The sequence below is a fragment of the Bombina bombina genome, chromosome 2, assembly GCF_027579735.1.
Source record: "Bombina bombina isolate aBomBom1 chromosome 2, aBomBom1.pri, whole genome shotgun sequence".
Classification (NCBI taxonomy): domain Eukaryota; kingdom Metazoa; phylum Chordata; class Amphibia; order Anura; family Bombinatoridae; genus Bombina; species Bombina bombina.
The window spans coordinates 749,753,578-749,777,018 of NC_069500.1; the positions used below are offsets into that span (position 1 = coordinate 749,753,578).

A 23,441-nucleotide genomic window follows, 5' to 3' on the forward strand; every position below is an offset into this window, starting at 1 on the left:
AAGTTTTTTGAAAAAGTGTGTGCTGAATTTTTACTTTAGTGACCCTTTAAACCCTTCAGGGTTTCTACAATGGAATAAGCATATATCAAACTTTGTCAACCTTTTCTAGTAAGCCTTGTATTTACATACAATGCAATCCATAGTAGACACTTCAAAGGGTTAAATCATAAAAATGTAGCTGTAGTACACAAAATAAGATGAAGCCTCAAAGGGTTAAAGGGCTATGAAACCTAACACTTTTTCCTTTCAGGATTCAGATAGAGCAGGCCATTTTACAACTTTCTAATTTACTTATATTAATTTTTATGTGCTCTCTTGGCAACTTGTTGAAAAGCAGGGTGTATGCTTAGGAGCCGGCCCATTGGGGCACTATATGGCAGCAGTTTAGCCAAAAAAAAAAACCTTACTTGCAAGAGAACTATTGCATGCCATGTAGTCCCCCACATGACTACCAATGTATCTCTCCAACGCATAATACCAGACGAACAAAGAAAAGTTAATAATTGTAAACACTTATAATTGTATGCTCTGTCTGAATCACAAAATATTTTGGGGGGGTTTTAGATCCTTTTAATAACATTAATGTGGCATGAGAATGTAAAATGACAAGAACAGGTTAGTAACAGGTAATTAGAAACGGTATAGTTAAATGAAATCCAGTAAAAAACAAAACCATGCATCAATTTAAGAAGTCAGCAAATTAGTTTGCCTAATCAACACAAAACCAGTTATGCATTTCGGCCTTATGCCAACTAGTCCTGTGCCTAGGGCAGCTAGTTGTAAGGGGTAGTTTAATGGCATGATCCTTTCCTATGTTCTCCAAATGTTTTAAATAATTACAAAGCTATGTTTACTGGTTGTCTAGAAGGGGTGCTTGACCCCTCCCCACTGATGAGGAGAAATTTATAAAGCAAATAGAAGTTAAAATTGGTTGGATTTTGATGAAGGGCAAGGAATAGCCCAAAACATTGCTGTTATTTTTGGACTCACATTTGTACCAAAAAAAAAAAAAAAGGTACATTTTAAATTTTAGAAGCTGGAGGACATTATTTACACTTAAAGTGAATGTAAATTTTGATGCTAAAGTGCCCGGTTTTTAAGAATTCGATTAAAAAACAGGGGCACTTTAATTCATCAAAATTTACATTTCACTCCTGTTGTGGGGGAAAAAAAAACAAAAACCAACCTCTTAAACTTGACAGCAGCTCCAGCTTCCTCCGGTCATCGAAAGCCATTTCTGATGTCAGAAATGGATAGGTCAGCCTCCAATCATGGCTTCCCCCCCGGGGGAATCCGTGTCTGATTCAACGCCGTGATTGGAGGAAGCCGGATTCCTCATTTTAGACCCAGGAAAAGGCTTTGAGACGGGTGGAGGAAGCTGGAGCTGCTGTGAAGTTTAAAAAGGTATTTTTTTTTTCACAACAGGAGTGAAATGTCAATTTTGATGAATTAAAGTGCCCCTGTTTTTAATCGAATTTTTAAAAACCAGGCACTTTAGCATCAAAATTTACATTCACTTTAAAATGTTAATACAGCTTTGCTTCAAAATAAAAGTAATTACAACAGTTAGCCTAATTTATTGTAAGAGGGTGTTCTGTCAAGAACTCCAATATGACATCACTTCCACCAGCAGATTAAACCAATTGCCTCCATTGCGCATGCACATCCGAGATTTTTCATCTGAAAAGAGGCGGACCCTTGGAGAACAGATCGAATTCTCCAATAAATGAGTGCGCATGCAGAATTTTTTTATAACGCTAAAAAATAAAGTTGTCAGCCTAGTCTGTTCGGGAGCACTGGTCACAGAACAGTGCCACTACTTCTGGTAAGCCTCTCTTTACCATACCATATATCTCATATCAAAGGATATATTACACTATGAGTCACCCTCTTCTTGCTTTGTTTCTATAGAATTACCTACCACCGGGTTAAGAGGAGCTGCCTGAACCAATCTGCCTATATCGTCTTCAGAGGATTACTCCGGCTATTTGCGGAGGACTTTTTTCAGCTGCATTATAAAACAGCCTTTGTTTTTTAGCTTTTTTCTTTCAAAAAAAACTTTTGATTAGGTTAATAATCACAGTATTAACAGCTAATTCATTGTTATACATTTTATTTGTTGCAATCTTTTTTTAGAGAGAGCGCTCCTCTATCGGATTTGCGTCAAATTCCAAATGCACACTATATTTTATTGGAGAATTCGATAAATTCTTCCCAAGGGGATGTGCGCTCGCATGCCTAATGGAGGCAATTAGTGTAATCTACTGCCGGAAGTGAAGTCATATTGGAGTAAGACAGAACAAGGGTCTAAACTTGATGGAGTTGACAGACTTACATGCTTAAGCAGAAAAAGAGCCTTTAAAACTAGTCTAAACATCTACATAGATCAAATATACTTCATAATGTGACTTTTGGAAGTAAAAAACTAAAACAAAAAAACCACCACACGCCACTGAGCATGTCAGCTTCAACAAGTTTATTTTTTCCTACATAATTTAAAAAAAAAAAAAAAAAAAAAAAAAACACACAACCCACACAAAAAAAACCCAGTTGCTAGGTTCCAGGACTCCCAAGTACTACTTCTTGTGTAGCCTGTATAAGTTATGCTTAGTAACTTCTGAGTTGTTTTGGGGGGGGGGGGGTTACCCCTTTTGTATACCAGGGATTACCTACAAACAGCTGTCAAACAGTGAAGGGGAGCAGACTCCCAACACAGAACCAGGAAGTTCCGAACAGTAAAGAATCATGTAGTTGGTAGTCAGTCAAAAAAGATTGTAAAGTTGAACAAAAACTTAAATTGTACCATTTTGGTGCAATAAATAAACCACCGAACCTCTGAGTTTATAAAGTTTGCCACTGTTTGACAAAAGGTGTTAATATATGGCACAAGTGGGGGGGAGGCTAGGAGAAACAAGTTAATAAAGGACTACAGGAAAAAAAAAGGGGAAAGCTTTTATTGGTTCTTCAAAGTAACAATTCAGTCAACTTTCAAAAAGCCCAGGCACAAACTGGACAAAGTGTGAATGTAGAATATCCCAAATGTAAAAGTCTCACAATTCATATATTCCAAGAAAAACTGGAAAAAAATAATTACACAACCATTATTCTCCAGGACCGATAAAGGAGAAAAAAAAAAATTTAAACAGAAAAACAAATTAAATAACCTGCACATAATTAAAACACTTGCAATAAAGTAAGCAATGTCTGGGGATCAGTGGTGATCCAGTAGATCTCAGGCAGAATAGGGTCTTTCACAGAACACATTAGTGGCGTAAAGGTAAAGTTTGTGGGTAGGTATGGAAAGAACACAGTACAAGGCAGACAGCAGTGAAGCATGACAGAGGCTGGTGAAAGGAAACCTGTAGGTAAATGCTAACCACAGCACAAAGGGGCCATAGGTGCATCTCAACTACACAAAAATACAGCAAAGCACAGATGCATGGAATTATGTCTGTAGAGAGAAGTGAAAAACATTCAGGTTGTAGTCTCAAGCAGAAGAACAATTCTCTAAGTAAAAGCTAAATAAGAGTGCAAAAAACAAACATTTCAATAAACATAAAAAAAGAAAAGTGGCCCTTTAGATATGTTCTATAGGGTCGTCAGCAGTTTTAGTTTATCAATTCTTGTGGAACAAGTCCTCTGATCTCAAATAGCTCTTGGAAAAACAAAACTATGTAGCAGATGTTGGCCCTGGAGAGGCCAGGCATTTCTAGTGTAGATACAAAACAGGGTAAAGTGTGGATGAATCTGGTCCAAATGTAATGGATCCTGTAATGCGAGGGAAGCAAGGTTCTAAAACTGTAGGAACAAAATGGATCCTCATCAATCTGCATTCAAGTCATCTGCAACAAAATAAAGGCAAAACTTTACAATCTAGCAGTATCTCACCTTTTGAAAGATTTTTATAAAATCCACTGAACACATCAGGGAAATTAACCCAACACAAACGCATTCTGGCACATTATCTTACTAAAATGTTACATACTAGTAATGTATGGGTCTGTCCATTGGTAGATAAAAGGAGACAATTCCCACAGTGGCTGATGAGCACATTGGGCTAAGAAAAGGGCTATAAAAATAAAGTCAACAAGAATAAAAAAAAAAAAAAAAAAAAAAAAAAAAAAAAAAGTCTCACATTGAGGCCCCAAGTTTTTAGGTTGGGCAAAGCTTGAAGTAGTGAAGACTGCTCACTTTATCAAGACTTTTTCAGAGATAGACAAAAGACATTTTACATTGCCATCTCAAAATCTTTAATCCTATATGTAAAACAAAAAAAACTCTGCAATATAATTTCATTAATATTTTGTCCCCTTTTCCAATAATTCAATTCTAAAATTGTGCAGTTATATTCCACAGTCATTGGATGCACACACTCTAGTGACCCATTTTAACTGTCCTTAATTAGCCACTGCAGAGAAGGCAACACAAGTTACAACATGGCTGCTCCCATTGTTTTAAAGAAAATTTAATATTGACAGAAATAAAAAAAAAAAAAAAAAATTTTAAATTGCTAATGAAGCAAAAGAAAGAAAAAAAAAAAACCTGGCACGTAACCCAACATTCCTGTTTTTCAAATAAAAAGATACCAAGAGAATGGAGAAAATTTCATTAGTAAATAAGAACGTTGCATGCTCTATCTGGACCATGAAAGAAAAAAAAAAAAAAGAAAAAAAAAAAAATTGGGTTCAGTATCCCTTTAAATATGTATTTTATAGTTATGATAGGGGCTGGGGAGGTTGAAGAACATAAACCTAGTGGTTATACTTATCCCATTTCAAGACTTTTCACTAATGGAAAAGTCAGTTAAAGTGTCAGTAAACCTAAAAAATAATGTTATATAATTCTGCATAGTGCAGAATTATATAACATTATAAAAACAGAATTTATGCTTACCTGATAAATTACTTTCTCCAACGGTGTGTCCGGTCCACGGCGTCATCCTTACTTGTGGGCATATCTCTTCCCCAACAGGAAATGGCAAAGAGTCCCAGCAAAGCTGGCCATATAGTCCCTCCTAGGCTCCGCCCACCCCAGTCATTCGACCGACGGACAGGAGGAAAAAAATAGGAGAAACCATATGGTACCGTGGTGACTGTAGTTAGAGAAAATAATTCATCAGACCTGATTTAAAAAAACCAGAGCGGGCCGTGGACCGGACACACCGTTGGAGAAAGTAATTTATCAGGTAAGCATAAATTCTGTTTTCTCCAACATTGGTGTGTCCGGTCCACAGCGTCATCCTTACTTGTGGGAACCAATACCAAAGCTTTAGGACACGGATGAAGGGAGGGAGCCAATCAGGTTACCTAAACGGAAGGCACCACGGCTTGCAAAACCTGTCTCCCAAAAATAGCCTCCGAAGAAGCAAAAGTATCAAATTTGTAAAATTTGGCAAAAGTGTGCAGTGAAGACCAAGTCGCTGCCTTACATATCTGATCAACAGAAGCCTCGTTCTTGAAGGCCCATGTGGAAGCCACAGCCCTAGTGGAGTGAGCTGTGATTCTTTCAGGAGGCTGCCGTCCGGCAGTCTCGTAAGCCAATCGGATGATGCTTTTAAGCCAAAAAGGGAAGAGAGGTAGAAGTCGCTTTTTGACCTCTCCTTTTACCAGAATAGACGACAAACAGAGAAGATGTTTGTCTGAAATCTTTTGTAGCTTCTAAATTGAATTTTAGAGCACGGACTACGTCCAAATTGTGTAACAAACGTTCCTTCTTTGAAACTGGATTCGGACACAAAGAAGGTACAACTATCTCCTGGTTAATATTTTTGTTAGAAACAACCTTTGGAAGAAAACCAGGCTTAGTACGCAAAACCACCTTATCTGCATGGAACACCAGATAGGGCGGAGCACACTGCAGAGCAGATAACTCTGCAACTCTTCTAGCAGAAGAAATAGCAACCAAAAACAAAACTTTCCAAGATAACAACTTAATATCTATGGAATGTAGAGGTTCAAACGGAACCCCTTGAAGAACTGAAAGAACTAAATTTAAACTCCAGGGAGGAGTCAAAGGTCTGTAAACAGGCTTGATCCTAACCAGAGCCTGAACAAATGCTTGAACATCTGGCATAGCTGCCAGACGTTTGTGTAGTAAGACAGATAAAGCAGAAATCTGTCCCTTTAGAGAACTCACAGATAATCCTTTATCCAAACCTTCTTGCAGAAAGGAAAGAATCTTAGGAATTTTTATCTTATTCCAAGGGAATCCCTTGGATTCACACCAGCAGATATATCTTTTCCATATTTTATGGTAAATCTTTCTAGTTACCGGTTTTCTGGCCTGAACCAGAGTATCAATCACAGAATCTGAAAACCCACGCTTTGATAGAATCAAGCGTTCAATCTCCAAGCCATCAGCTGGAGGGAGACCAGATTTGGATGTTCGAATGGACCCTGAACAAGACGGTCCTGTCTCAAAGGTAGCTTCCATGGTGGAACCGATGACATATTCACCAGGTCTGCATACCAAGTCCTGCGTGGCCACGCAGGGGCTATCAAGATCACCGAGGCCCTCTCCTGTTTGATCCTGGCTACCAGCCTGGGAATGAGAGGAAACAGTGGAAACACATAAGCTAGGTTGAAGGTCCAAGGCGCCACTAGTGCATCCACTAGAGTCGCCTTGGGATCCCTGGATCTGGACCCGTAGCAAGGAACCTTGAAGTTCTGACGAGACGCTATCAGATCCATGTCTGGAATGCCCCATAATTGATTCAATTGGGCAAAAATCTCCGGGTGAAGTCCCCACTCCCCCGGGTGGAATGTCTGACGACTCAGATAATCCGCTTCCCAGTTTTCCACACCTGGGATGTGGATCGCAGATAGATGGCAGGAGTGATTCTCCGCCCATTGTATTATTTTGGTTACTTCTTTCATCGCCAGGGAACTCCTTGTTCCCCCCTGATGATTGATATACGCAACAGTCATGTTGTCTGATTGGAATCTTATGAATCTGGCCTTTGCAAGCTGAGGCCAAGCCCTGAGAGCATTGAATATCGCTCTCAGTTCCAGAATGTTTATCGGGAGAAGAGACTTTTCCCGAGACCATAGTCCCTGAGCTTTCAGGGATTCCCAGACCGCACCCCAGCCCACTAGACTGGCGTCGGTCGTGACAATGACCCACTCTGGGAACAGAATGAAGAACTTGACAAGCGCTTAGAAGTTTTGACTGACATCTGTCAGAAAGATCCTCATTTCTAAGGAATCTATTATTGTTCCCAAGAAGGGAACTCTCGTTGACGGAGACAGAGAACTCTTTTCTACGTTCACCTTCCATCCGTGAGATCTGAGAAAGGCCAGAACGATGTCTGTATGAGCCTTTGATTTTTAAAAGGGACGACGCTTGTATTAGAATGTCGTCCAAGTATGGTACTACTGCAATGCCCCTCTGTCTTAGAACCGCTAGAAGGGACCCGAGTACCTTTGTGAAAATCCTTGGAGCAGTGGCTAATCCGAATGGGAGGGCCACAAACTGGTAATGTTTGTCCAGAAAGGCGAACCTTAGGAACTGATGATGTTCTTTGTGGATAGGAATATGTAGGTACGCATCCTTTAGATCCACGGTAGTCATAAATTGACCTTCCTGGATAGTGGGTAGAATTGTTCGAATGGTTTCCATTTTGAACGACTGTACCCTGAGAAATTTGTTTAGGATCTTTAAATCGAGAATTGGTCTGAAGGTTCCCTCTTTTTTGGGAACTACGAACAGATTTGAGTAAAATCCCATTCCTTGTTCCGTCATTGGAACTGGGTGTATCACTCCCATCTTTAACAGGTCTTCTACACAATGTAAGAACGCCTGTCTCTTTATTTGGTTTGAGGATAAGTGAGACATGTGGAACCTTCCCCTTGGGGGTAGTTCCTTGAATTCCAGAAGATAACCCTGAGAAACTATTTCTAGCGCCCAGGGATCCTGAACATCTCTTGCCCAAGCCTGAGCAAAGAGAGAGAGTCTGCCCCCCACTAGATCCGGTCCCGGATCGGGGGCTACTCCTTCATGCTGTTTTGTTAGCGGTAGCAGGCTTCTTGGTCTGCTTACCCTTGTTCCAGCCTTGCATTGGTTTCCAGGCTGGTTTGGACTGTGAGGCATTACCCTCTTGCTTAGAGGATGCAGAATTAGAGGCCGGTCCGTTCCTGAAATTACGAGAGGAACGAAAATTAGACTTATTCATGGCCTTGAAAGGCCTATCTTGTGGGAGGGCGTGACCCTTTCCCCCAGTGATGTCTGAGATAATCTCTTTCAATTCTGGTCCAAAGAGAGTTTTACCCTTGAAGGGGATGTTAAGCAATTTTGTCTTGGATGATACATCCGCTGACCAAGACTTTAGCCAAAGCGCTCTGCGCGCCACAATTGCAAACCCTGAATTTTTCGCTGCTTATCTAGCTAATTGCAAAGCAGCATCTAAAATAAAAGAGTTAGCCAACTTAAGTGCGTGAACTCTGTCCATAACCTCCTCATATGGAGTCTGAGTGACTTTTCTAGTTCCTCGAACCAGAACCACGCTGCTGTAGTGACAGGAACAATGCACGAAATGGGTTGTAGAAGGTAACCTTGCTGTACAAAAATCTTTTTAAGCAAACCTTCCAATTTTTTATCCATAGGATCTGTGAAAGCACAACTATCCTCAATAAGAATAGTAGTGCGTTTGTTTATAGTAGAAACTGCCCCCTCGACCTTAGGGACTGTCTGCCATAAGTCCTTTCTGGGGTCGACCATAGGAAATAATTTCTTAAATATAGGAGGGGGAACAAAAAAGGTATGCCGGGCTTCTCCCACTCCTTATTCACTATGTCCGCCACCCGCTTGGGTATAGGAAAAGCGTCGGGGTGCACCGGAACCTCTAGGAACTTGTCCATCTTGCATAATTTTTCTGGAATGACCAAGTTGTCACAATCATCCAGAGTAGATAACACCTCCTTAAGCAGTGCACGGAGATGTTCTAATTTAAATTTCACAACATCAGGTTCAGCCTGTTGAGAAATTTTTCCTGAATCTGAAATTTTTCCTGAATCTGAAATTTCCCCATCTGACAAAACCTCCCTCATGGCCCCTTCAGATTGGTGTGAGGGTATGACAGAGCAATTATCATCAGCGCCCTCCTGCTCTTCAGTGTTTAAAACAGAGCAATCGCGCTTTCTGATATGCAGGCATTTTGGATAAAATATTTGCTATGGAGTTATCCATTACAGCCGTCAATTGTTGCATGGTAATAAGCATTGGCGTGATAGAAGTACTAGGGGCCTCCTGCGTGGGCAAAACTGGCGTAGACACAGAAGGAGATGATTTAGAACCATGTCTACTCCCTTCATCTGAGGAATTATCTTGGGCAATTTCATTATCTGTGGCAGTACTGCCCTTACTTTGGACGCTATGGCACAATTATCACACAATTTTGAAGGGGGAGACACATTGGCTTTCATACATATAGAACATAGCTTATCTGAAGGCACAGACATTTTAAACAGGCTTAAACTTGTCAATAAAGCACAAAAATCGTTTTAAAATAAAACCGTTGCCGTCTCTTTAAATTTTAAACAGAGCACACTTTATTACTGAATATGTGAAAAAATATGAAGGAATTGTTCAAAATTTACCAATATTTCACCACAGTGTCTTAAAGCATTAAAAGTATTGCACACCAATTTTCAGAGCTTTAACCCTTAAAATAACGAAACCGGAGCCGGTTACAGTTTTAACCCCTCTACAGTCCCAGCTACAGCCTTTGCTGCGATTCTACCAAGCCCAGAGGGGAATACGATACCAAATGACGCCTTCTAGTAACTTTTCCAAGTATTTTCAGGTCCTCACACATGCATCTGCATGTCTTGCTCTCAAAAAAAACTGCGCAGTAATGGCGCGAAAATGAGGCTCAGCCTACAACTGGGAAGGCCCTTCCTGACTGGAAAAGGTGTCTAACATAGTGCCTGACGTTAAAAAAACGTTCCCCAAGTTTATAAGTGTGAATTATCAGTATAAACATGTATAAAATGTCCAAAATAAAGCAATCGATTTAGCCCATAAAAGTGTCTACCAGTTTTATAGCCCATATTAAGCCCTTTATTCTGTTTGGAGACTAAGAAAATGGCTTACCGGTCCCCATGAGGGGAAATGACAGCCTTCCAGCATTACACAGTCTTTTTAGAAATATGGCTAGTCATACCTTAAGCAGAAAAGTCTGCTAACTGTTTCCCCCAACTGAAGTTACTTCATCTCAACAGTCATATGTGGAAACAGCAATCGATTTTAGTTACCGTCTGCTAAAATCATCTTCCTCTCAAACAGAATTCTTCATCCTTTTCTGTTTCAGAGTAAATAGTACATACCAGCACTATTTTAAAATAACAAACACTTGATAGAAGAATAAAAACTACATTTAAACACCAAAAAAACTCTTAACCATCTCCGTGGAGATGTTGCCTGTGCAACGGCAAAGAGAATGACTGGGGTGGGCGGAGCCTAGGAGGGACTATATGGCCAGCTTTGCTGGGACTCTTTGCCATTTCCTGTTGGGGGAAGAGATATTCCCACAAGTAAGGATGATGCCGTGGACCGGACACACCAATGTTGGAGAAACTTTTTTTGCCTGTTTTACAGACCCGCTCTTTGAGCGGGTCTGGTTTTTTTTTTTGTTTTTTTTTGTTTTTTTTTTTACACAGCGCATCGGGCCAGCTGTATAGTCACAGCCCGGCCGCGCCATAACACTAAGTGCAGCTCGCTCCTGCTCTGACAGCAGGAGCGAGTTTCACTTCATGTTATGGCGCGGTCGGGCCGGTCAGTTACTATACAGCTGGCCCGATGCGCTGTGTAAACAAAAAAAAAAAACCCACAGACCCGCTCAGCAGAGAGCAGGTCTGTAAAACAGGCATATTTTTAAAAAATTCAAATGGAAAAGGTTTTATAATGATAGCACTAAAATAATGTTATATAATTCTGCACTATGTGCAGAATTATATAACATTTTTTTAGGTTTACTGTCCCTTTAAGTTAATGCAAGGAGATTCATTAGAGGAATGAAGCCAAATATTTCAACCATTAGTTCTTAGAATATCTGTATGCCAGGCTTGTGTTAGAGTTAAACCATTTGACGTAGAGATATCTTAGAAAGGAGTCATTTATATAAACCATTTATGAATAATGAAACAACTTTGAAATATATTTTCATGATTTATTTTGTACCCTTTTCATGTAATTTAGCCCTGGAAATAGCAGTTTCTCTCAAACCTTGAAATGCACTCTGCTGACTTCAAGGCTATAAACCTGCAACATACCTGCTCCTACTGGGCTTGATCCAATAATCACAAAACAATTAACTACATTTGTGACAGTGACTAGTTTTGATGTCTGAAGACTAAAGCCCTGATTGGCTCCTAAAAATGAATTGCCGTTTAAAAAAAAAAAAAAAAAGGCTCTATTCTTTTTAAATGGAGTGATAGAAAAAAATAAAAATTGGAAAGCTTTTGTAAAATTCCTGTTAGCGAAGGGGTTAATACTTACAGATCACATACATACAATTTTAAAAGGATATTTAAAGTAGTAGCACATACTAAAATCAAACCATAAGGAGTTCAGATCTACTAAGCATTGCAAATGAGGAACTGCCCTACAGAGAAAAAAAAAAACCCCAAAAAACAACAAACCACTACAAAACCAAATACACCCCCCCCCCCACCAATAGATATAAAATAAAAAAATATTCGGGGGGGGGGGGGTGAGCTCTTACCTCAACTGGAATTCCTCTGTCTCACATTGTCATGATTTGATCCAGCATTACTTTTCCTAAAGAGATAATTGCAGAGGTTACATATATAGTAGCTTTAGACAAAGATTAAGCATCATAAGTCAAAGTTAAACTTGCAATTAAGAGACTTTTCAATGGACTATCTTTTTTTCTTGCTATATCTTTTAGAAGGTGAGCCGTTTTACTTAGAACTTTTGTTTTGAAGTAAAGCTGTTTGTGTAGGGGGAGAGATAGTACTTATGTAAACATAGAACTGCTGCAGAAATGTATTATCTATCGGCAGATTATAAAATAAGTATGTGGCATTTTTTGTAATAGTATCATACAAACTAATCATTTTGAGGGACAGCCAATGAATGTAGAGAGGAGGGAGGGTAAATGTGTAAACAACTTGTTATACTTACAAGGGGGCAGATCCACCATCTTCATCTTAAGACATGGAAGAGAGAAAAAGAATAGTTAGATGCAGTGGTACTGAATTGCATAAAGCAAAGCACAAGCTGCCAGTATGCAAGTTTTTCATGGTAAGGGGACGGTGGTAAAAACGCAGAAACCAACCGGCAAAGGAGCCTTGCTATGCAACACTGCAGTGCATCTAGTGCCAACTATAAAGCTTTAAGTGTGAAACACAATCTTACCAAAAAAAGAATTTACATTTCCTGGAGCTTATGGGCAGAGGAAAAATGAGGTATTGACTGCTTATTCAGTTCCAGGAGAACACTTGCTGTAGTGTTACATACTAGCTATAAACATACTGAAGCACCCATGAACAAGTGGCTAAAGTAGCAGTCTTCCGAAAACAATGCTAATGCCCTGTTTTTTTTTTTTTAAACTAGCAGTAACACTGGAAATCGGACTACTCAAATAAACGAAGCAAGCAGGCTTACCCTCTGGCACTTCATCTGGCTTTCTCCTTTTCTCATAGATGAAGATAATTGTGACCAGTATTATGACTTCAGCTACAATCCCCAGGAATGGCCAGAGAGCTGCCAAGCGACTGCGCACACGGAGAGAAATTTCAGCTCCATCAATGCCCTCTGAATTGGAACCATTGCACCTGTAATCTCCCTGGTCCTTCTCAATATCCAGATGGCTGATCCGAAGCTCAGTCTTGTTGCCGCTGGACTTAATGATGAAACGATCATCGCTTCCATTCACAATGGGCTAAGGAGGAACACAGTGATACAAATAGAAGCAATAGAAAAGTGGCTTTAACTAAACTTTGTCCTGGAACTCCAAAAATCTGCAGCTACAGCCAACTGTCCTCAATGAATATTGTAGCATTGTAAGTCTACTGTGCATTTTGTTAGACCTGGGCTGGGGAACCACATTATATAGTGAACCGGCCACTACATTTTCCATTTAAACTGTAATATGCACATGCTTGGTTAGCCCATGTAATTTTTGTACATAGTTTATCCTAAATAATTGTGTTCAATGCCTCTGAAGAGGCGAAACACTTATCTGGGGGTAGGAATGCAAAAAGTTACATTGTCCAATGAATTAACCCATGTACATTTTGCATTGTGAGGATGTTCCTTTCCTGTACTATTTCTTAAAGAGAAAACATTTTTGAAGCTGAACTTTACAGCAATGCAAATATTTTAATTAAATTTTTAATATATAAAATAGTCCAATATTAAAAACTAACCAAGTTGATAAAAGGCACCGGAAAAGGTGGTATCTTCCAAAAGACTGGTATCTTAGATTATGTATTAAAGGGATATGACCCCCCCCCCCATTATATATATATATATATATATATATATATATATATATATATATATATATATATATATATATATATATATATATATATATATATATATATATATATATATATATATATATATATATATATATATATATATATATATATATATATACACATATGCATATATATACACACACACCATATAGTGCGCCACACATGCCCACACCCCTGAGCTTAAATCCCAGCTTTTCAAAAAAACAAAGAAAATTTGATAGAAGTAGTAAATTGGAGTTTTTTTTTTTTTTAAATTGCATGCCCCCCTCTAACATTCTTATAATGGGATTCTATAAACAATCCCCATATAACAAGTCTCAACTCACCATGGGTCCATCTTCAGACAACTTGTACCACATCCACTGTTCCACAGGTGGGTAAGAATTGCACTTGCATGTGAGTACGCCAGTGTCTCCTTCATTCCCATGCTCAGACTTCTTATATGCCACAACATGGGGAGAAACTGAAAGAGTTGGAATATGTGGTAAGCAAATGTTCATTATGTCACATTTTCTTTTTAAAAAGTTAAATACAAACAAAACAAGATCTTACAGACAAAATTCTAGACAGAATGAAGACAGTTCTAGGCAGTTACCTGTCACATTGACGATCTCGCTCAAGATAGGGGTTGTTTGAAACTCACAGGTATATTGTCCTGAGTGGTCTCCATGCACTTCTGAAACACTGAAATTCAATGAAGATAGTCAAGCTATGGTACAGAAGACAAAGCAGTAATACAGCAGTGCTAGCTTAACCCCTTAAGCCGAATTGATATGAGATCACAGTACTTTGCTGACTAAGTACCTACGGCCAACACTTTGGCACATGTTGCCATCTGCTTTCGTAGAGTGTGTTTTTCCATTAGGTAAACCAAAAAAAAAAAAAAAAATAAGGCTCTACTTTTTGTGCAAATGGAAATTCCTGGTAGTGAAGGGGATAAACAAAGCAGGAAATGTGAAATTATAAGCCTTTGCTTAACACATATTCCAACTCTTTGTTTTATTGCAGGATTGCAAAGTGCTTGTTGGGGGGGGAGGGGCTAATAAGGACATCAGTGGTTTGTTTGTTCTCAGCTCTGAGAGGGCTCATGAATTCAGGTCACTAGAAACTGAATCTCAAACAAACCTAATCATACTGAAACAAGTGGGCAAGTGTCACGTCTGCTATGAGCAAGCGCGTTGCTACCCCAACTAGAAAGCAGCAAACAAGGGTTATGTGAGGCTACAGATGAAAGGTAACTGTTCAACCAGAACACTTTGTCAAATACCAGGCAACAGATTGAAGAGCACACAATAATCATGAAGCAGTAGAGAAGCTGGCATTTTAAATCATACTTATTTGCAGACCATTTAACTGACATGACAGTACATAGCACCAATCTATGGATTTCTGTAATAAGAGAGTCATGCAAGAGACAAAAACTAAGCATGCAGTCACCGGTATTCTCGTATTTTTTTTTTATTATTTTTTTTTTTTTTTTAACTTCGCCAAAGCATGCAGTGTAAAATACACAGCAAGGTGCACATTCTGACACATTTAGAATTAAAAAGGGATGGTAAAGTCAAAATTAAACATTTGACATTTTAAACAACTTGCTCACCTGGGATTACAAAATAAATAAAAACTAAATAAGATTTAGAATAGAAGTACAAATTTTAAAAGGTCATGCTATACCCAATTTATTTATGTTCATTTTGGACTTCACTGTCAATATGCTCCAGTTAGTTCTACCAGGTAGGTTACCTTAGTGTATGCATGAAATGGTTATAATTAATAAAAGCAAGAATAGCACCTACTTGTAAGTAGTAACTTGAGAGGTTTCAGCGTCCTCCTTCAGTACTTTGTCTCCCTTTAGCCACTTGTGACCGGATATCACAATGCTGGGGTCCGTCAGATTGCACGACAAGATTGTGCTGCCTTTCACGTCATCTATAAGAGTAGTTATCTCTGGTTCTGCAGGGACAGAATAGATAATCAACATTTTGCAAATAGGAACTGTAAAGAGGTTAAAGCCTGCAGAATTAAAGCACAACCCTAGTGTACAAGGACTCCATTAGCTGATTTATAAGTTTTCTCTCATCAACTATTTACTAAATTACTCCTATTCCTTAGGTCTCATTGACAACTAGATTTTCCTCAGTTAACAGCTGCATTTGTATGTTATTGTGAAAAATGCATTTTATTTTTATACAATATGCATCTGCCACAGAGTGCGTTGGAATATCCCAATTTGAGTTGTGATCACTGGTCTTCACCAACAACCCAGGTGCACATAGGACAAATTGATCAAAGCATATGGAGGTGATATTGTTGCTGCATTTATAAAATTATAATACAATGTATTTATGAGGGACATGCGCTTCCTTTTAGCTCCACTCATTAACTTTTGTGTAAAAAAAGTATAACTGTACTTATAGATTGATGGGGGGGGGGGGGGAATAAAAACGCCATCACCACCACATATTAAAGTACTTTCATACACTAGTAAGGTTATAACTTTATATTCCTTACCAATATCCAAAAGGAGACCAAACAAGATATTTACAGAAGTTATTTGTTTAAAAAAGGATTAGCAAGTCAGTACAAGTGTGCATGTGAGCAATATCTTTATGTAGATCAGATACTGGCAACATTTAAATTAAAAGCATACAACTTTAGCAGCAAGCTAATGTCACTGTTAAGATCAAAGTGTTTTATAAACAGATGAAAACAGGGAACAGAATCTAAGCAGGGACAAAAAAACATTGGGAAATTCTAGTATGGCATAAGGAGAAACTACTAGGACAAAATAAAGGACACAAGGACAAGCAGCTATTGTCACTGAAGATATAGTAAACCGTGCTGGTCTTCTATTGAGAGGAGCAAGGTTGGAGAACAGAGTTGACACAAAGCACTGGAGGAGATATGCACAGCTATTATCACAGGAGGAAAACGCAGAGTGTCTACTACATTTTGGAGCTTCTTCTGATACAGACTGAGGTATGCAGTGCTGAGGGGTGGGTAGATTGCTACAATTGAGATCATCAACTGGTAAGCGAGAGTGTGGTTCCAAATCTTAAAAATCGCAATATTTCACCAGTTTCTTAATTCTAAGGATGTAGAAATTAGCAGAAAAAAGGGACTGCAAAGGGAAAGCTCAGCATGGCAAAAACAGGATCCAGTAAACAAGGAGAAGAGGAGAGCAATTACTGGAAACAATGGAGAAGTCATCAAGGAGCTAAACAGGGTAGACCACTGGAAGCAAACAAGGTAGAGGGAAAGATTGGGTCTTCAAGCTCTGGGAATAATTCTGAGTTATTCCCAACTCACGGTCCATGACTATCAGGTTGGCTTGTGAGCGGATCCACTTGATGCGTGGGCTCTTAGTCAGGTGGTTGCGGTCAGGGTCATTGCTTGCGCGGCACTCATAGGTACCAGAGTCCCCTGGTTTCAGGTCATAGAGGTAGATTGCACTGGTGGCATGGAAGACATAAGTGGCATTTATTTGCACACGATTACCACGAGCACCATCCCATAGCTGAGAGAAGCTTTCGTTGTCATCGGCCTCATACCACCACTGGATCTCTGGCATGGGGCGGCCAATGGCCTCACAGTGTAGTTGCACCCCACCTCCTGTCAGTCTGACTTCTGACAGTGGAGACTTAATGAAGCCAGCTGAGTGACGCAGGAGAAAGGAAAGAATTGCTTAAGTTAGAATAGAGAGTGTAGAGAAAAAAAAAAAAAAAAAAAAAAAAACACTGAAATTAATATTGCAATAAGCTTATACATAAAGCATTTATATTATCAGCATATTTATAAAAAATATAAAAAAAATAAAATAAAAAAACACCCAACCATGACCCAAAAGAACACTATTAGTTTATCAGCACAACAAGTTCTATCACACGAGTTATTGTCATAGATAAAAAAATAAAATGTATAGCATAAAGGCTTTGGGTAGTAATACAGCTGGGAAGTTAAGAGTAGAAAACTTGCAAGTAATTAAATATTTTTGTATATAAATCATAATTTATACTGCTCTAAGTAAAATCGGAATGCTTAAAAACACCCTTTGTCCACATCATAAATTCCCATGTAGTGCTCAGGTTTAGTTTCCACACACACTGTTTCAAATGTTAATTTACGTGGCTTCCCGAAGGTTTCTGGCACCTAGAATTTGAAGGTTTAACAAACTCTGAGCTACAACATTAGAGCCCAGTGATTCAGCTCTTTCCAGATACAGGTCAGGTGGTTATGATTTTCACTGTACAAGTAAGGGGAGGAGGCCAGTCACTGAGCAGACTCAGCAAAACTGCAGAGTAACAGTGTTGACTTCTGAGCTTTTGCAGGTTGTACCAATTCTCATAAAGGTCTTAAGCAGCAATTATTAACCCTATTGCTGACATTGATCAACAGCTGATTTCTAAACTAAATGCTTTGTGTATTATATACACAATATCTGGTTTCCAAACAAAGGGACAGGTTACATATAGAACCTCTGAAGTCCATTATAGGTTATAGCAGTTGTGACCATATCTTTAATTCAAATTTTATAACTGATATCAAAGCGAATTCTAGAACAAAAAAAAAAAAAAAAAAAAAAGGGATCTGGCAGTTTTTAAGCAATACCTCTCGAGAGTGTAGTAGCAAGCACAATTTCTACTCAAAAGCAAGGTGTTTAAAGCCCGATTTGGTAAGTCTATAGCTTTATTTTGAATTAGAGTTATGAGAACAAAGGAAATCTCTAGGTGTCAGGCCTGATATGTGTTAAATCCTGAATTGATCATGTTCATATCTTATTCTATCATGCTTGAAAATACAAGATTTTTCTGATTAAGTCTACTAGACTCTGGTAGCAGTAACATACATAATTAGTCCTATCCCCCTTACGTTCTCCAGTAAGTTTGAATTCTAAAGATGCTAATCCTATAATACACTATATAAATTTATCCTGCTTTGGTCATATCACTCAGATCTCTGGCCATTGCTTTGAATGCAGAATCCCTTTTTGAGCTAGTGATAAGAAAAACTGTACCTTTAAGGCATGCTTGGGTGGATGATAGCATTCTCCATAAACTAACCAATCCAAGCATTGAGTGTATCACATGACTCCCCAGCAAAGTCACCTTCACCCTCCTATAAACAGTTATTACATCTCCAGCTAATCTGTACAGTCTAGAAATGTCCATACACAGGTAAACATAAGGTTAAATAGCAGCTTGCTTCAGAACAAGAAAATTTGGAGTTTCTAAACATTGAGTGATATCTGTATTTGTAGCAAGTTAGGAGGATTTAATATAAAATCAAATAATGGGAAACTAGATCAGGACACAATCTCAGCTCAATAGATCTTTACTAAAACATGCACACACAAAAAATAAAAAAAATAGACTAGTCAAAATGCGATCCACTATACACTTTGTAGTTGCACCCCACCTAAGTATGTATGTATATGAAAAATAAATAAACACAGGTAGGAAAACCCACATTTGTATGCATTAAGTTGACACATTTTACTGCACTGTATAAAAATGTCAGTACATAAGATCATACATTCAGTGATTTATTTAAAATTTACAAGTTAGGTGGAACACTGCCTATTCATCTATGTTAAAGAAGGGATCAGTGAAAGCATACATTAATATGAAGAATGTTCCAAAATGATCGTTCAAAATCTTAAACACAAAAAAGGGGACTAACTATAAAGGAACTGTAATAAAAAAAAAAAATGTTACTGGCATCAATTCATTAGAGCATGTAATTTTAGCATTAGCAACTCAAGCTTACAATGTTATTAACAGAAAGGTTACACACAGGTAGGTCCTGCTTGAAGAAAGGCAAGCCTTGCAGCTTTTAAACTGAACCGTTAAATTAGAGCAGGTTATTTTGCATTACTATGTCTAAGGAAAAGAGGTGACAGGTCAGCCAGCTTGCTGTGCAAGTTAATGAAAGCTAAGCAAGCATAATCAATTTAGTTTGCTGTGTTGCATCTAAACATCTCAAAAAACAAAACTGCATATTCTGTGTGCACAAGTTATAAGGCAGCACTTTTTTTTTTTATTATTTATTTATTTTGTAAACACCCACATAATGTATCAGGATTTAGAGGCTTGGCTAAGGAGACGTTACATATTTAAGAATATTAAAACAGCATTTTGTTTCTGCAGTTACGTGTCCTGTGTTAAAGGGATACAGAACACTTTGTCTCATGATTCAGATAGAGCATGAAGTTTTAAGCAACTTTCTAAATTACTCCTATTATCAATTTCCCTTTGTTATCTTGGTATCTATTTGAAAGATGAAGAATGTAAGTTTATGAGCAGGCCCATCTTTGGTTCAGCACCTGAGTAGTGCTTGCTGATTGGTAGCTGAAATTTAGCCACCTATAAGCAAGCACTACCCAGGTTGCTGAACCAGAAATAGGCTGGCTCCAAAACTTACATTCCTGCTTTTTCAAATAGAAAGTTAAAAGATAGCTATAGAAGAAAAGGAGTGAATTAGAAAGTTGCATGCCCTATCTGAATCATGAAAGAAAATAATTGGGTTCAGTATCCCTTTAAGCAGATAGAATATGGGCTTACATAATAGGTAATTGTGCTAAAATCACAATAGAGGCAAAAATACCTCCCTTGAAATGGTTTAACCCTACCACCCAGGTGTGGTCAAACAAAGGGACATGGAACAGCCCTTCAGTGCACCACTTTATCTGCAAAAGAATTAAAATGTGCAGCTAGAGCTGCCAATTGGATCAGCGCCAATTTCCACTCAGTACCGTCAGTGCTCTGAGGGTCCTGAGCAGCACTTCTGGGTTTAACCCCTTTACAGGGGTTAGTCACACAGTAGTGTAGAGAGTCAATAGACTGAAAACACTATAAATTAATTTGAGTGTGCCAATTTTTTTTTCAAACTATTGGCCATTTAAATTTTTATTTTTAAATAGAAACTAGCAAGAAAATTTTACAAAGATGTTAGCCCCCCTTCCACACACTTTTCTGTTGGAGAAGAGGAACCAATACATTTTTAAAGGCCTTCTTTAAGAAGTACAATGCAACGTTCAATGAATATTCTCATTTATGAGTTGCTAGGAGCATGATCTGCACTAGGCTTGACAGTTCTCTGTATTGTATCATGTAAGTTTACACAGAACTTTAATATACACACATATGACGATAAAATAACGAAATTTGCACCAACAACACAGTAAACTATATATAAAAAAAATGTAATAAGTAAAGTGGATGAGGGTGAAAAGAATGTTGTTGATGAAAGTAGAAATGGATTACCTTTATAATCAAACAAAAGTGGATTACAAGAAAAGCTGCATTTTTCTACTCCATAATATCCAACCACCACCAAAGCTTGGAACAGCCAGTGAAAGTCATGTGTGCCTATTAAGTACCTGAACAATTCTAAAATTATAACTTTTCTACATCACCAGACCTGAACTCACATGCCACTAACTGTGCAATCTAAGACAAAGATCAACAGCACAAAACTATTTACATTTAATTATGGGCTGAGCTGTCCATTTAAACAGACGCTAAGGGAAGGTAAATTTAAAGGGGCAGTCCAATAAGGCATATTATTTTTGCATTCATGTCCATAGTATGCGTTTAACCATTGCTCAAGTCCCACTCCGAATCAATGCGCATGCGGCACAGCGGATTGTCAAGTACTTACATATGCCACCCCTAATTGGCTCACCAATCATACTCGGTAGCACCAATATAGTGCAACTACCATTTCAACCCTTTGTAGGGGGTTAAACACATCTAACGTTAGGTAACAACAAAAACTACACCATTTCTTTGAGTTGAATATCCCTATAAAATAAATTCATACCACGTTTGCGCATCAAAAGCCCTTTTATAGAGAAAACGAAAACTATACATAATATATACACACAATATATATATATATATATATATACACACACACACACTGTTAACAGAAAGGGCCCATCAAACCAAAACACTAGCCATGACTCGCGTGTCCTTATATATTGGCCTAGCATTACAATACCAGCCTACACTGTATGCACTCAGGAGTAGTGTGTCATGCGTTCCTTTCAATAGGTAACTGGTACGTCGTTAACACCAATAACCTGACCCACCAGTACATTACTATAGGCCACATTTCCTGTCTCGGCAGCTCCTGTGTCACTAGGCACTTACACCTCACTTTTGCCCCTACCCAGTTTTTTACCTGATCCAGTCGCATCTTTCCCACATATAGCCAACAGCACGACAAACAGGCCGAGCTTCATCATCCTGCGGCCTGTTTGTTTCAATGTCACACGATCAACACTACACACTCTTCACACTGAGAACTGGTCGACAGCCACGGAATCAGCTGGTTATCAACGCTAAACACTCGTAGGCGGTACCTGGTGACGTCACGTCGATGGGAAGTACTGGTCATTTTTTTTTTTTAAAGTAACTTTATGAGAATACAACAGAATTGACATAATGGAGACAATTTGGACTGTTTCGAGAGATATATGTTGTATGTTTTCATGTTTTTACAGTGGTTTTTGCATGTAAAACATTTTTTGAGGTCCAATGGTTATAAAATTATCTTATTTTAGAGAATGTAGCAATTCTGTATATAGCTGCTGAATACAAATGAGGAAATTTAGTATTTATATGTTCTATTTCTTAAAACATAAATATTTCTATATCTAATGGTATTTTGGTACAATATATATATATATATATATATATATATATATATATATATGTATGTATATATATATATATATATATATATATATATATGTATAGATATATACAGATATACAGTATATAGGAATATCTATAAATGCATAGAACATTGTTATGTGCAAAACATTGGAATGTAAAATATTTAAAATAAATACATAGTTGAAACCTTTCTTAATACGAATATTACATAAATATGCTTTTACATGTTTTTTTATCTACTTAACGGCAAAGTGCTCCAATGTACTTATGTATATGTCTATATATGTATACATGTGTATTTATGTGTTTATATGTGTATATGTCTGCAAATACATATATACACACATAAATACATATGTACACATATAGAGACATTATATATATATATATATATACAGGTAGCTCTCAGTTTACGCCGGGGTTAGGTTCCAGAAGGAATGGTTGTAAATCGAAACCGTTGTAAATTGAAACCCAGTTTATAATGTAAGTCAATGGGAAGTGAAGGAGTTAGGTTCCAGGCCCCTCTCAAAATTGTCATAAGTAACACCTAATATATTATTTTTAAAGCTTTGAAATGAAGACTTTAAATGCTAAACAGCATTATAAACCTAATAAAATAAACACACAACACAGAATATATAATTAAACTAAGTTAAATGAACAAAAACATTTACTAAACAGCATTATAAATCTAATACAATTATCACGCAACACAGACTTCACTTGCATTTTTCTGCAAACAGTTCTTTCTATGTATTCCAATCTGAACTGATTTATAGACAGGAAGATCTTGTTCCTTTGAAATCTGCTCGATAGCTCAGGTCTGATTAAACTGATTAATTTCAGCTTGCTTGGCTGGGCTGCAACACAAGCGGACAGCTCCACCTACTGGCTATTTAATAAATGCACTGCTTCTCAATGCTTTTCAATAGCAGTCACATGACTGGAAAAAAAGGTTGTTATTCTGAAACGGTGTAAATTGAACCGTTGTAAAACGAGAGCCACCTGTATATAATTAGACAATTCTATATGTTTTTATGTCTATGTTAAAGCCCTTTGGCTTCATTTTGTTTTCTAACACCTGAGACCTCCTATCTTTGAGCCTTTATTACCTTTGTGTGCACTATATATATACAGTATTTAAATAATTTTTATTAGAAAGTGTTATTATGAGTGTAAGTGTACTTTGTAATGTATTTTTTGTGTGTTTTGTGCAATTTTTTTAGTTTTGTGAAACAATTAACCAATTACCGTA

At 37.9% G+C, this 23,441-nt stretch overlaps 1 protein-coding gene across 1 annotated transcript; it reads right to left on the bottom strand.

Moving 5' to 3' along the window:
* Positions 1-2,936: 2,936 nt before the first annotated feature.
* Positions 2,937-21,858, bottom strand: BSG (basigin (Ok blood group)). Its single transcript, XM_053702845.1, has 9 exons — positions 21,690-21,858; positions 16,815-17,159; positions 15,302-15,458; positions 14,101-14,189; positions 13,832-13,968; positions 12,625-12,901; positions 12,142-12,166; positions 11,720-11,775; positions 2,937-3,842 (listed from the first exon to the last, which is right to left on the bottom strand). Exons 1-8 carry the CDS (start codon positions 21,751-21,753, stop codon positions 11,721-11,723), a joined length of 1,149 nt encoding a protein of 382 aa, XP_053558820.1. The 5' UTR covers positions 21,754-21,858; the 3' UTR covers positions 2,937-3,842; position 11,720.
* Positions 21,859-23,441: the final 1,583 nt, after the last annotated feature.